Source organism: Lathamus discolor, chromosome 2, assembly GCF_037157495.1.
Source record: "Lathamus discolor isolate bLatDis1 chromosome 2, bLatDis1.hap1, whole genome shotgun sequence".
NCBI lineage: Eukaryota > Metazoa > Chordata > Aves > Psittaciformes > Psittacidae > Lathamus > Lathamus discolor.
Genome location: NC_088885.1, coordinates 29,985,095 through 30,000,997, shown reverse-complemented (window position 1 = coordinate 30,000,997; position 15,903 = coordinate 29,985,095). Strand labels below are relative to the sequence as shown.

At 42.6% G+C, this 15,903-nt stretch overlaps 1 protein-coding gene across 3 annotated transcripts in view; it reads right to left on the bottom strand.

The window, feature by feature from the left end:
• Positions 1-10,521, bottom strand: part of AHR (aryl hydrocarbon receptor) — a 139,289-nt gene extending 128,768 nt beyond the window's left edge. Inside the window, exons 1-2 of one of the 3 annotated variants that reach the window (XM_065666265.1) lie at positions 10,010-10,521; positions 2,037-2,224 (exon numbers count right to left, since the gene is read on the bottom strand). In XM_065666265.1, coding sequence (XP_065522337.1) covers positions 2,037-2,224; positions 10,010-10,065 — 244 coding nt within the window. In that variant the 5' untranslated portion in view covers positions 10,066-10,521. The remainder of the gene's footprint in view (positions 1-2,036; positions 2,225-10,009) is intronic. The other 2 variants (XM_065666266.1, XM_065666264.1) reach the window with 2 other exon arrangements.
• Positions 10,522-15,903: the final 5,382 nt, after the last annotated feature.

The following is a 15,903-nucleotide window of genomic DNA, read 5'->3' as shown; positions in this document are numbered from 1 at the left end:
ACTACACAAAACATTCCTTCAGAAAAGCAGTTCTGTGAGAAGCACTGCATAGATCATGGAATACCAACCTAGGAGTTTTCAAGATATTTTGATTAGTTCTGTACTTCAAAGAACTAATTTATCTTTTGGAGGGTAAATTTCAACCGAGATAGAATCCATGTTATTTAAGTACATTAAAAGAGCACAAAATCTCACTTTCAATATTGGGTCTGTCATAGTTACAGATTAGTTACTTTTGTTTATCTTCAGTGATTGATGTTAGCCTTTAAACACCTTCAGATAGATGCCAACTACCAACCTGATTCACAGTCCTACAGTTCAAAGGCCTGAAAATTATAAAAAAAAAAAAAAGCCTTCTTCTGCTAAAAAACCACCAAACGTTAAGAGAGATGGATACCATCCTAATAGTATGCTACTGAGGTGAAAAAAAAAAAACCAACAGGTTAAGTCTGCTTTAGTTCTGGATCCATAGTAGTTAAAGTGCAACCCAAAATGCAAATGTAACTTCTCTGCCATTAATATATATCTAATTCATCATCATTCTCAACAGCTGAAAGCTTCCTTCACATTCAAATTAAAAACAAGCAACTAATGTATGTTTTGGTGTGAAGTGATTTTTGTTCCCCCCCCCCAGAAATCAGTCTTAAACCCTTTCATTCTAGGACCTTAAAGTGCAAATTGTTAGGGTGGGGGGAGAAACAAAAATCAAGCACTTCCATTGCATGAGAAATTGAGATTTGCTTTTATCACTCCATCCCACCTAAGGCAAAACACTTGCAATCTTTTATTTGTTTCAGAACACAATTTCATAAAACTGATGCGCCAGGAGAATTCATTTCATGGGAACAAATATTTTCATTTGAAAAAAACACTGCTAGAAATATTTCTCCAACTCTAGCATTGAGACACAATAAATGAAAATAAGTACCCTGTATTTCTGCAGGAAAAAGTGGAACTATTTTAGGCAGCTAAGTTTCTTCAATCCTTTCATCCATGGTATGAAGTCACCATCAAGAGGCAGAAACAACACTAAATCTTAAACTGGTAAGGCCAGAGGTTATTTTAATGTCCAAAACGCTTTGTTAAATAAAATTAAAAAAAAAATGGAATTTTATATCAGCTCCATGCAAATAAGATTCCTTAGCTAAGACTGATCAATATGATTCTGTCTTCAGTGTAATATTATAAAACTTCGCTGACTGATAGAAAAGACCAATTATTAAGAACAAGCTGCTTACTTTATTCCAGCAATGACAAGGACCGGACTATCTCTGCCTTTGAAGAAACTGGCATGAGGCCAGCCATCTCATCTCTCACCCTACAGAACAGCTGAGGAAGTGAAGGAGGGGTAAGATTCTTCAGTCAGCTCTAAGGCAGTGCAACAGAATACAGAGTAGTAATCAGGCCAGAAGCACAAGTGCTGCTGTATTACCCTTGACAGGGCTGGGGTCAGTGAAAACCTGCCCACACAACTGGAGAACCTTAGCTGTCATGTTAATGCCTCATGCTCTGCGTTAATCAGGACCTGAACACAGGAAAGATTTTTCCCTCTATTCTTCAGAAATCACCTTTCCAAGAAACTATAGGAAGGGGCACTAGTAATTATACTGTATCAAAACAAAGTCATTTTTAATGCATCATTATGCAAAACAATTCACAGAAACTCATATGAGGTTTTGAACAGCAACAGTTTTATGAAGGCAATTCTCAGAAAGGCGGGGGGGGGGAAAACAATAAAGTTCTTAAGTATCTTTGATGGTCTAAAGAAAAGGACTGGAAGACTCATTAAGGACAGTATTATTTCCAAATGCAAAGCTTTGAGAGCCTGGTGATTTAAGTGAAATATAAGTAGTTATATTTGGTTTTCAAGAAACTGGAAAGTTTACTTTATACAGTTACATTGCAAATACCCACGCAACTGGATGTTCCATTAAAATACAGGTAAATTTAACAGTTTTAAGTATTTAAACAGCTGAAATCAGCATACAGTATAAACAGCATTTTACAAGCAGTCCAAATAAAATCCCAACCCTTACCGTCGAAAAAACTTTTGGCTCTCAGGTAACTGACGCTGAGCCTAAGCACGGACAGCTTATCCAATTTGGCAATAACATCTTGAGGGAAAGGCAGAAGACTAGCCAAGCGGTCCAGCTCCGCATTCAAGCGGTCCCTGTGTCTCTTGGATGGATTGGACTTGACTCCTTCAGCTGGGGACGGCTTTACTCTGTGGCAAAAAACCCAAACACAATACAAACTTAAGTCACTTCCCAAAATTAAGGTAAATATGTGCCACACCTAATGTTACAAGTTGTCTTTAAAACCTTAACAAGCAAAATGTTTCTTCCAAGTGACTTCTGTTTCCCTGTGGGGTGGACAAGGAGTGGAATTATCTAAAATGGTTTAATCCCTCATCCAACACACACACTTAAATGAAGTAGTGACAGCTACAATGTTTATTTGAACACGTAATGAACATTTGAAACCACTGAGATTCAACATGTTTTTATAAAAAGCTTCCTACACTTTCACTCAAATGTCATTTGAATTCTTCAAAATGGTCATATTACAAATGATTCAATAACGTCTAGTAATATTTGTGTACAAATGCATTTGACAGCACACTTTTACATGTTACAGTTTTTTTACAGGGTCCTTAATTTTTGCCAATGTTTGGAACAGGCTAGTGTCAATTGCATACAACAGACATTTTAGTAACTTGCTAGACAACAAGGCGTACAAAACTGCAACAGTAAACAAGAGATACAGCTCTGTCAGCAGGGAAAAGTCTTTGCAGTAAACACTATTGAGCTCATCCTTTAAGTCACTTCTCGGCTGAAAGAATTCCATTTGAGCATGAAGATATCTTTGTACCTTACAACAAAAAATTAAAAAAAATATTACTGATGAATTACATAATGCAGCTTTTGCAAACTTGCAATTTTCCAATCATATCCACCCTGAGCTCCAATTCCAGATACTTGGATATTTACATCCTCCCACATACACAGACTTCTAGGAATAGGTTTAAATTCCTATTCACTTGAATTACAATTACTCATTACAAACCAATACTGAAACCAAATCATTTATCTGCATGAGCCATATGGATTTTATAATATTTATTAAAGAGTTTTCTAATTAAAGAGTGATCATTCTCACTTTTCCAGTATTGTAGACCTAACTGAGGTGTGCAGCAGCTACCAATTCATGCAGCTCTCATAAGGAATGTTGGCTCTGCAAGATGTTTCACTCACAAAAATACTAAAAATTAAGACATTCAGCAGTTAATTTCTTCAGTATTTCATTTAGCCTGCTTCTAAACATCACCCTTACATCAATTTTACAATGAGAAATTGCAAGAGCTCTTATAGTTATTTTTGCCACTGCTGAAAGCAAACTGAAAAATAATTTCACCTCTATTTCCAGTCAAATAAATACTGATAGAGTGAACATTCCTATTTTTAGCTGGCTTTATGTTTTAATTACATTTATTGCTAAATTCAAGATGTTAAATTCAAGATGTTAAATTCAAAATGTTAATACATTTCTTTAAATTCAAGCTCTTCTTTTCACAGGCATTGCTTATTAAGTGTCACTTGTCAGAAACTTGCACTTAGGTCTGCCTGCCTTTTTCCCAGCACTGTGACTGCTGTTTTGCACATTAAAGGAGGCACACTCCTTATGTGAAGCCTGAAAACTTGGAAGATGCTGTAACACAAAATGTTGCTCGTACACAGAAATATATCAGCAGCAGCTACTTACTCCCTAGATGGATAAAGTTAAGCTTGCTGCAGGGTAAGTTCTAGCAGAGCTTTACCCTAAAAACACTGGAAAAGTGGGGAAGTAGATTAATCAAGAAATATGAAAATTCTCTCTCTTGGAAAAAAAGCACAGGTGCATCACCAATTGCAATGGATGACAAACAAATGGATGTGTGGTTTGGTCAGAAGCCCTGACGTGGAGAGCTGCAGCTTACCATATCCCCATGTGAATATTAAACCTAAAATAATTCAGTAAAGCTTTCTTCACATTTTCTTATTGGGCAGAATATTTACTTGTACAAGCCATATGATTAACACAATTTAAATATAACCCTTATAAAATAGAGATTAAAAATCACTAAATGTTACCAGTAACATTAAGAGTTATTTCATAATCTTTATGTATTAAACTGCCACAAATAGAGACAGGATAATAAATTCCAAATTGAAGCAGGTAACAGTTGTATAACAATCAGTGAACAGCTCACTACTATCAATTCAAACAGGTCTGCTTCTGAAAAGTGGAGGTTCCAATGCAAACCATTCAAAGCATGCTATCTTTTCCAAATAAACAAGCACTTAATACCAACTTTTGTTTTCACAACTGTCCTCCGCTTGCTTAAAACTTCTATAAGCACTTAGACAAGTTAGCTCAAACTATATGCAACTGCGTAGTTATCTCATCAAGCTGTTAGACTGATGTTTTGCTTTACTTTCTAATGATTTCTCTTACTCCTAACTAGTTCAAAGCATAAGAATTCTGTAACTGCAGTATACAACACTTCTGAATATTAAGTCACCATTATTTGCAGCATAAATCTTACCATGCTCTCTCCCTCCAAATCAAACACTGATTTTCCCTAATTTTCCCTAGTTTTCTCCCTTGTCACCCAACTAAAATCCATTATATAAAAAGGCATCCTTCAGTGATGAAGGGAATGAGGGCGGAAGCGCCGGCGGCGTGAGTAGCAAGCTAAACCATTTTCCATCCACTTATGTAAACCCTTGATGCTAAAGACAGCTCTAGCTACGTTGCAGAAAATTACCTTCAAGGAAAATTACATGCTACGTCAAGATTAAATCCGTGTATATGGTTATGCGTTTTATTTAAAAGAATTAAAAAAAAGGGGGCAGGGGGAAGGACTAAAGGAGGGGGTGGATTTTAAGCTGATCTTTCCGTTCATGATCTTTTACTTTTCACAGCAAATTTGAGTTCCCTAATCAAAGGACAGAGGTTTCTACACATTCAGTGCCTCTGAACTGAGTTACAATCCTTATCATCCAACAGTGCAAGACAAGCAAGCACTCTTAATTCTTGTTTTACAATTCTAAAGGATTTGACATCATAACATTAGCTGACCAGTATTTTCACAGGTCTGCTATAGAATGCTTAATCAGAACTTTCCACTACATATGCTTACCATGTGCACCTTTACAGATATTAACAGCACCAAATTATTGCAAAGAAAGTGCACTAGTAACCGAGTATTCATTATTATGAAAAGGCCAAAATAAGTTTCAATATTTACATGCTAATTTGTATTTTTAAAGGGACACTGAAGTAGTTCTTTGAGAAAATGAAAACGCAAATTTATTTTTTTCATAATATGACAACAAAAACTCTGAAAAAGAAAAAAAATCAAAAAAACAATTACTAAAAGGCATGGTAAATGATTAACAATACTGAAGTGTGGAATAAAGTCAGGAAACACAATGTGCAAGATAAGCACTAAGAACACAGCTACATGTTAAAAGAAGTAATTCTATTAAAAATATAATTTGAAGTTTATCAGAACCATTTTATTGCTTACGAAAGAAGGATATATGAGTATACATGTAATCTAGCTAACAGATTTAATTTTTACAGCTATGTATATTTGTTATCTCATTTAGTAGTCCATGAAATAACATATGTTATTATTATTTATATGATTTAATTCAATGTAGGTCAGGTATATGAAATGCATGAGGTACCATTAAGCAAGTCTTTCAATAGGTGACATCCTCCAAAATTCTGTACTTTAGCAACTGAAAAATACTTCTAAGTGTTTACTCTTCTTTCCCACAGCAAGTTTACAATTACTGAAAATTCAGCTAAGAATTCCTTTGTAAGCAACAAATGCAACACAGACAATTGACCTCTTCGACCAAAAGTTGTTGTCAACCCATCCTGAAGGGGCACGAGACCCAGTGACTTCTTTAGCAGGCAATAAAGCCAGAGAAGAATTCGGCAACTAGAAGGATAAAGTTGTTTTACTACAGCAAACCCCACCTCAATCAGCAGTGTGCTACTCATCTGATGCTGGGCAACTGTCTTCTACTAGTAATGTCGTAGTTTGCTCAGGTTGTTTTGGTGTATGAAGGACTCCACCAGAGTGATAGAGACTGCCAGAACACCAATCAAGAATTAAAGTTTCACACTTGCTTTTAGCATATTTTATTACTGTTCAAGATGACAACCCAAAGCTGTTTAGAAACAGGCAAAAAAAAAAAAAAAAAATAAAGAAGAGTATGTTTGTATCTACTGACCATGATATCTACATCTGTCTACCCCCCATTTGCTTCAGGTTCTCTTTCTATAAAGTACACATCTACAGAAAGTATTGACCAAAAATGAACCAACCAAAACCACCTCACAAGCCTTAAAACCAGTGAATTTTAAGTAGCAGACCACGTAATATGCAGGTACTCCAAGGCTGGCAAGGCTATCACTTATATCTAATAAGTCTATTCTACATGCAGTAAGTTTTATTGCCTCCTTTTCAAAAAAGAGGTGCAAGCTGCTGTTTGTAGCAGATCCTGCTTTACACAAAGGAATCTTTTAATGATTGTTCGCATGAACTTCCATTTTAAAAGTTTGTTCTGGCACTTTTTGTTTGTTTGTCTTGAAAGAATACATAAACAGTTTACCTTTTTTTTATATATATTAAAATATCTCTGCACTGCTTTCTGAAATTACTACAGCTACTCAAAATTAAGGCTCAACCAGTCAAACATTTTTCTCCTGAGTATTTCATATCATTAATACATTTAAGATAACATGGAACAAAAACATATTGTAATGCTAAAGAAACATGCCATCATGCATTTCATGCCTGCGTAGTATGAAACATTTACACCTCCCCAACCCGCTCCTTGTCTTTTACATGTATCTAGTTGTGCGAAACAATTCCTATTGGAACACTGAGAAAACAGTGAGAAAAACAAGGCAAATCAGAGCTAGCAGGCAGAAAACTATAAAAACTACAGGGTGGAGCTACACCTATTTAATATCCTTTACCTAATATTAGAGTCTATATGCAGCAATCCCCAGTTCCATTAAATCTGCATTTTATTCTTCCTACTACAATACTATTATATTAATTCAGCATGTCAGTTAATAATTCCCAGAAAAAAGGAATTCAAGATTAAAGAAAAAAGGAAAAAGCAAAAAGTTGGGGGCATCCATTGCTGCCCTAGGTCCAGTGGGGTGCAAGAGGCCCCACAGACGTGCTGCCACCAGAGGGACTCGCAGGGTTCAAACATTACATTGGAAGGAAACTGAAAGTCTCCCAGGTTTTAAGAAAGCGATTTCTGTAGCACAGTACATGCAATTGGAGTGCACATGGTTTAGTGGGCTTTTCTTTAAAAAAAAAAAAAAAAAAAACACAAAAAACCAACTTTTTTCCCCCTATAAGATGATGAACTGCAGATAGAGTTGCCTGTTAACTGCCCCCCATGCTTTTCTTTTTCAGCTGTGATACTGTAATTCCCTACTGAACTGAAGCAACACATTTCAACCCTCGGCACTGCCAGGCTACAGCCTGAGATTCCCCTTTAAGTTTGGTTCTTCACAATGCACATAATCAAAAAAGGGAGCTGCAGGGGGGAAGTTTCTTAAACTGGTTTTGAGTTACTAACATGGCTTTAAGGAGCTATTTGTCTGAAGCAAGAAGTATTTAATCCACATCATTTTCTTTCCATGGCAACTATAACATTATATTAATAGCTTCTTCCATTTCTATAAGCTAGCTGCCTGCTGCCACAGGTTACCAATTATCATGCTCCATTCAGAGTTACATAGGCAGGAAATAAAACATTAGAAGAACTATCTACAGAAACAATCTCTTCTATAAAAGATACCAGTCCCAACAATGTATCACCTTTTCTATAAATAAAAAAGGAAAAGGGGGGGGCGGGAGGGTGAGGAAGCTACGAATTCTACCAGGGGAGGAAACATCAACCTCAAACATATTTAAGCCATGGTAGTGTCAAATCTTAATTAATCATCAGCAAGTACATCTTCCCTCCCTCCCCAATCAGTTACAAAAGCTTATTGCCTCTCTCACTTTTTGGCCTAAAAGTATGGTCTGTAATTATGTATGTGAGAAATGGGAACCCTCTGACCTGCTTGCAGTGTCCTGTAAGGTTGGTCTAACAGCAAAAGCAAACAAAGGGCATTGCCATTTTTAGGAGAGAAGAAACACATACACGTTATGTGCAAAATTAATTTGTCCTACATAAAAACAATTTCTAGCAATCCAAGAAAGGTGGGTTAGTTACCAGCCTCCAATTTATGAGGCACTACACTATTTTAGTACTTTTAATAAGAAACACACACTTCTCTCTCCTTTAGTCCTAAAGGGCAAAGTCCCTTATAGATAAACAGATACATTAGTAATAAAAAAAGGCTTCAAGTTCAACTAACCAGGGAAGCTGGGCCAACTTACATAAAGAGGAGATATACGGAAAAGGATTACATATGTAGATACTACCATAAGACTTCACATCCTCTAACCACGACTAACCAGAATTTAATAGTAAGCCAGACATTAAGCAATCCTACCGGCAAGGCAGAACACCTAGCCCTTTCACAATCACAACTCCAGAATTACTTGCATTAGTTATCGCTAATCTAAAAATACCACAAATATCTTTATTTCTTCATGAAAAATCATAATTCTTCCATATCTGCAGAATGAATTTAACCCAGTACCTCTAAATTTTTACTTGGCAAATAAAGATCAAAAAAAGCAAACACTGCTGTTTTCACAGGGAATGTATCTTCCAGCAAGGGGATTTTCAAGCTTTTAGACTTTCTGTGTTAATTTGAAGGGTGAAGCCCCAGTTATGTACATGCATTTATTCTAATAACTCCAAATGTAAAGAAGCAAGCACTGGAGCTAATTCCCCTCCCCCCCCCGGACAGTTGTCTGCTATAAATCCAAAACATGTAATTTACAATAGAACTTCGTTAAATATTTGTCATTCTCTCCTTCAACGCTTTTGAGGTCTTGGCAGTTATTTTACATGTACCAAAGTAGCCCGCAGAAATACACGGGGATTTTTTGAGCTTTGCTTAGTTTTCTTGCAACTCAGTAGTAGTTTATGAGCTATAGATTATTGGCTTTCAGCTGAAAGTAGAAGTTAAGCATCCACCCTGGCCTGAAAAAACACTCTCCTGAAGCCAGCGTTTCAGAGGAGCCTTCAAAGTCTGGGACTCAACCTAAAGCAGGTGCATAATATGAAATTACTCATGCGCTAAGCTGTTCTTAGAGTTTCAAAATGATAAATTAATACAACAAACAGCCACCATAAGGCTAGACATTTTTTGGTGGTTTTTTTTTTCCCCTCTTTCGACTGGTCTCAGCACTTGAGTTTGTCTGGAGCTGAACAAATAACACGTATTGTAGTACCGGGGCGTTAAAGCTGGTTCAGCCTTCCGAAACAGGCTGAACACAGCCCTGCAGGGTGGGAATCGGCCGAACCTTTCCTGGCTCAGCCCCCGCGCCGCCGGCACAGACACCTGAGCACACCGACAGCCGCGCAGCACTGCGGAGAGGAGCGCAGCGGGCGGGGAGTACCGGAGCGCGGGGAGCGCGGCAGTGACCGCGCGACTTTCACCCGCCCACCCACCGGCAGGACCCACAGGCGGACCCGCTCCGGTGGGGCCAGCGCAGGCATCGCTCGGAGCAGTCACCTCAGATGCCTCCCAATGTAGGTCAGCCGGCTGCGCCGCGCTGCCGGCACGGCTCCCTCCTTCCACAGCCCCGACGCTCCGCGCTCCGACACCCCTTTTCTCTTTAAGGAAACAAAGCTACAATCTGTAAACCCCTCCGGCACCCCTGCGCGCCACCTCTCCCGGGCGCCCCTGCACCGCACCGTGCACCGGCCGGCCCCCCCGGGCCTCCACGGCGTGGTGCCGAGCCGCGAAAAAGCCGGTCTGCCCTGTCCGCCTCCCTCCCCTCCGGCCCCGCGGGGCCACTTACATTTTCTGCACAGGTTTCCGCCGCTTGCGACTGGCGTAAGTGACATTGGGGTTCATCCTGCCGCAGGCTCCACCGGCCGGGGGCCGCCGCCCTCCTGCCCGCCTCGCCCCGGCTATCAGGGCCCCACCGGCGCCGCAAGCTCTCGCTTTGCTGCACCCGCACGCCCCAGCCCTGCTGCCCGCGGCCGGTCCCACTCTCAGCGGCGGCGGCGCCTTCCCCAGCCGGGCGGGGACAGAGGCGGAGGCGCCAACGGGGTGGGGATCCAGGTGATCGGCGGCGGCTACACCCACTCACCGCCCCCGGAGGGCGCAGGTGTAGGGGGAGGCCAGGGCTGGCCAGCGCCTCGTGCCCCGCGTCCGCACCGCCAAGGCGGCACCGCCTGCCCGGCCGGCTCCCTCTGCGGCGGCGGGAGAGTGCGCGGCGGCCTCCGCACCCCAATGCGGCCGCCGCCTGCTAGCCGAGCGCCTGCTAGTGTGCGCGGCGCGGCCCGCCCCGGCCCGCCCCGCCCGGGTGATCGGTCACCGCCCCCTCGCCGGGGAGGCCCCTCGCGGCGGCGGGCAGAGGGAGCGGCTGAGCCGCCATGTTGGGAAGGTCACGCGAGGAGAGGCGGCGCCGGCGGGGGGCGCCGGGCGTGGGGAGGACCGCGACGGAAGCGCTGCGGGGCGGGGCGGGAGGCGGACGCTACCTGTGCGGCGCGGTGGGGGCTGTGTCTGCCGCCCCTCCCGTGGGCTGGGACCGCGCGGGCCCTCCAGCAGAGAAACTGGAGCTAGCACGCGGCCGCCCAAAGAGGGGTGAGGGAGCCCTGGGCAGGAGGGGACACGGACACACCAGGCTCCACCGAGGACAGGGTCAGCGGGACACCTGCGGGAAAGAAGGAAGTCACTGGGCACACCGCTCCCGCTCGCCAAGCACCCGGGGCATCCATGAAGGAGGACGCAGTTCCTATCTTGTTAGGGCATAATAAATCCCCGAGTTATTATACCGGCGTCTTAACCTGAACACTCGCTTTAAAGGGAAAGAGCAGCAAAGAAAGTAAGAGGTACTGCCTAACTGCTGACAAATGAAACATCCACGGGGACCCTTTATTGATCCGCCGCCGCTTCTCCCGCCCGTTTTCTTCCTCTGTTCTCTTTCGCACAGCAGAGCTCTTCCCCGGAATAATGGCAATCAACTTAGTTCCAACACTAAACTCGGGAGCCCGGGAGTCGCCCTTTGTAAACACAGGTTGTTGGCGGGCAGAGAGCCGGGAAGAGCTCCTCCGTCTCCCACCGAACACACCCGGGGAGCCCAGCCGTCAGAGAGCGACTGCAGCTGCGGGCTCAGCACCCCGTCTGTGTCCCCACGGTTCGGTGCCGCCGGATCCGGCTGCCGGGAGGCTGAGGCAGTGTCCGTGGTGCTGGCCCCTGTCCGGTCCGGCCAGGCCGTCAGCGCTGCACCGGCGCTCGGGAGCTCGCGCGATGGTGACCGAAGCCCCGGACATGCGAGCGTCTCCGCCCCATTCTGCTGGTGGAGATGATGAGCGGTGGCCCAGCTGTTAACGAGCGGGGAAAACAAGGGCTGCGCAAAGCCCGGCCATAGCCAACCAGCGGGCAGAGAGTGGTGCCCTCCCCGCAGTCGGTGCCCGTGCCCCTGCCCCTGCCCCTGCCCCTGCTCAGGTGGGCTCTGCGGACGCTCCTCCTCCGCTGGTGCTAGTTGGCACAACGCTTTCTTGTTCACCGGCTTAATTTGCCCAGAGTTAGTCTCCTGGGAAGCTATCTCAGATGCAAAGTACGCTGAAGCCAAGATACGCAGATAAAATTGATAATATTTGAGTAAACCTTAACGATGTTAAGGCTCTTGTTAGTACGGCAGGAGTTAACCCAATGATGTTTCGAAAATATGTCTTCAGCAAACAAGATTTTTTAAAAAATACAGTTAAAGAACCTTATGAGGTCGGTGCTTTGCAGTCACATTCCTGCCACATACTTGACCAAACACCTCTGCAGAGGACATCAGCTATTCACTAGCTTCTGTCACTCCTCAGTTCTTCACTCCTCTCTTCACAAGAACTTTCTAGTGTCCTGGAAAACAAACAAACATGCAAAACAAGCACACAAATACAACCATGGTCAATATTGTACACCACGTCTTCCTTCTCCAGCCACTTTTGAATTTTGGGCAGAAACTGGAAATTAATGCACTCCAAACCCATCCATCTATCCAAGCACAGTTTCTTCCAGCCAAAACTGTCCAATCGCTTTCAGTACTCTTTTCACCCCTGGGCTGTCCCTGCTCACTGGTTTCCTCTTCTGTCAACACAAGCATGCAGTGATCACTCCATATGCAGAACAAATTGCTGTTCTGCTTTTATTCTTCTCTTCAGCTACATTATCTTTGTGTTGAAAGCTTACAGTTATTGTTCAAAGCTCCTCTTCTTCTAATTTTTAATATAATAGCTTCCAGTCTGCCTTTTACTTCCTCAATGAGATTGAATAAAGTCTCTTTCTTGACCTTATGTGCTACGTAGATACTGTCAGAAATACCCATACTTACACTGTCTCATCTGCCAGCTCCAACTCTAGTAGGGGCTACATGAAGAAGAAAGCAAACTTTAGCCTCCCATGATGGACTTCATCTCCCAGTTCCCTTTTGAGGCCCTGGGAACTTGCATGGCACCAGTGAGGTACTGTGGTTACTCTTCAGCTCTCTGATTTGGCGAGTAAGGAAAATTCATGCTGCTGGGCAGAAAGCACATCTTCTGAACATTTGCCACTACCTGCTATTGGAAATCCACTTCTATGGATCAGCCACCTATTTAACAAGTACAAGATTTCAGTTGTTCAGCACACAGAGGGCATGGAGAACTTCCTTATGTGTCACTGGGGCCTTTTGCACACAAGCACTTAAAATTTTTGATATCACAGTATCTGCAGGTTTTGCAAATCCATCCTCACCTGACTCTTTGCCTAATCCATGTCTCAGTATTTTATTTTCTTTTTGATAATTTGGATACAGTAGAGATCCTGTGTCATATTCAATGTAAAAGAATGTCGTGGTTTAAACCCAACCACAAACCTCGTCCACTCACTCCCCCCTCTTCTTGCCCTCCCCCTGCTCCTGGAGGGACGGAGAGGAGAATCGAAAAGAATGCAACTCCCACGGGTTGAGATAAGAACAGTTTAGTAACTAAGGTATAACACAAATCACTACTGCTACCACCAATAATAATAATGATAAAGGAAATAACAAGAGGAAAGAATACAACACCTCAACACCAGCCGACCAATAACTCACCCCACTCCCCCCAGCCAAGCACCGACCGATACCTCTTCCAACCCTGCCGACCCAACCCTTCCGGGTCCCTCCAAGTTACATCCTGGGCATGACGTGCTGTGGTATGGAATACCTCTTTGGCTAGTTTGGGTCAGGTGTCCTGTCTCTACTTCCTCCCGGCCTCCCCTCCTCCCTGGCAGAGCATGAGGCTCAGAAAGTCCTTGGCCAGACCAAACATTCGAGCAGCAACTGAAAACATCCACGTTATCAGCACTGTTCCCAGGCCAAAAGATCAAAACACAGCACTGTACTAGCTCCTAAGAAGGAGAAAACTGACTGCTGCTGCTCAAACCAGGACAAAGAAGCAAAACCCATCCGATCATGATTCAGAAATCATGGAACCTTCTTTACAGTGTAAGATTTTTTGTTGGGCTTTTCTTATTATTACTGTTCTTTTTAAAGTAGTATTTTTTCTGGTTTAACAACATGTTTGATCTTGCAAAAGATGAGTGTGACTGATGTCATGTGGTCAATTAAAAGGATTTAATTCCTCTGCAGATCACCTTCATGTGTGTTGTAGAGCTCTAACTAGCCTCTTCTCATTTTATCTCTAGGCTACTCCCCAGGCAGATTATTAGGTCTGAACTAAAGATCACATCTTCCCTTAAATTCTCTTGGACCATTAGCGATCACTTTTCTCCTCATTACTGAAATCCAGCCTTTCTGCCTTTGTAGTCATGAATCATGATGCCATTGAATGATGAGATCTTTAAGAAAAATGTGTTTGTGCATCGAGTGGTTGCTTTCCCTATCCCTGGCGTGTGTGATGTGCCATATTAATGAAGACATTCTTCTGTATCCGGTATGCTTTGTGGTTATCATCTTCTTCCAGAGCTCTTGCTTGTCAGCAGTCACACCTGCTGCCCTGACTTCAAAAGGAGCGATGTTCTTTTGTTCCATGCATGTGTCTGCCCCATTTCTTCTTCTCGTGTCCTGCACAGTCCTCTCCTCAGCTCTGTGTCCTGGCTCCTCACTCATTTCACAAATTGGGAGCTTTTTGGAAGAGGGGATTTTTACTGAACAGGCAGAAATTTTGAGTGGGCTGGAGATTCACAGGATCACTATGAGACCAACAAAAATCTTGTAATTTGGGAGGAATTCGTAAGAATTATAAACATTGCTTGTTATCTTAAGGTCATCTCTGACTCATTTCTAGCCTTTATCCTACTCTTTCTGTCCATAGCCAAAATTTTACTTCCTTCAGCTTAATTCTGTGTGCTGACTTGTTCTAGCTGTTTGCAGTGCAAATAACACAGAAGAAATATGGTTTGGTTATCTATGATTTCTCTTCTGCCACCCTGGAGACGAAGAAAGAGAAATGCGATTTAAAATTGTGATTTGTGCAACTCAAATTTGGGAGGTATACAGAAGTACTGCTGATTTAGGTGTTATTTTGCGTATGCCTTTTTTCTGTTAAGAAAGAATATCTATGGTAACTCAGGTGACTCTCTGTACTCATTTCAGGGAACTAATAATCTAGAGAAGTTGAATTAGAGTCAGTGAATAGTTTACATACTGATTCTATAATGACTGGGAAGGTCACAAAAACATTTTACTGTGAGGAGCCAGGAATGTTGAGGGAAATTCTGCGCCACTTTTTAGAACTTAAACAGAAATAAGTATATCTAGAAAAAAGAAACTCAGTAATGGGCTTAACAGTACACTGCTTTATACTGACTTTCTTATCAAAGTCTCATTTACTAGTTAAACTGTACACAGTTTTAATGACAATTAGGTTGACAGGAAACTTTATCTTCCCCCCCCCCCCCCCCCCCTTTGTTTGTATTTTTGAAACCACAGGACAGAACCAGCACATTCTTTTTCTCTTCTCCTGTCTCCACACCTGGCTCCCTGTTCCCCCTACCCTTGCAGGGTTATTTCTGATCACAGAATCACAGAATCCCAAGGGTTGGAAGGGACCTAAAAAGATCATCTAGTCCAACCCCCCTGCAAGAGCAGGGTAACCTACAGTACATCACACAGGAACTTGTCCAGGCGGGCCTTGAATATCTCCAGTGTAGGAGACTCCACAACCCCCCTGGGCAGCCTGTTCCAGTGCTCTGTCACTCTTACAGTAAAGAAGTTCTTCCTGATGTTAACGTGGAACTTCCTATGTTCCAGTTTACACCCATTGCCCCTTGTCCTATCACTGGATATCACTGAAAAAAGCCTAGCTCCATCATCCTGACACCTACCCTTCACATATTTGTAAACATTGATGAGGTCACCCCTCAGTCTCCTCTTTTGCAAGCTAAAGAGACCCAGCTCCCTCAGCCTCTCCTCATAAGGGAGATGTTCCACTCCCTGATATGCCAGTGTTTAAAATTACACCCAGTTTTCTATTGAGTACTTAACCTGGGGAGCATTTCCAGAAGTTGCAGAGCCATATAAAGAAAATATGAAACATAATTAATGTTTGGACAAGCAGACTGTGATTCTCACATAATGGTTAGTGCTGAAATGTCTTTGTTATTAATGGTATTTTCATTATTTTAGATTCATTAACTTGGACTAATCCAATAAAATCTATAGTTTCAGTTGTTTCAACTTTCTTCCTGAGTAGAAGAAAAACATATTTAGAG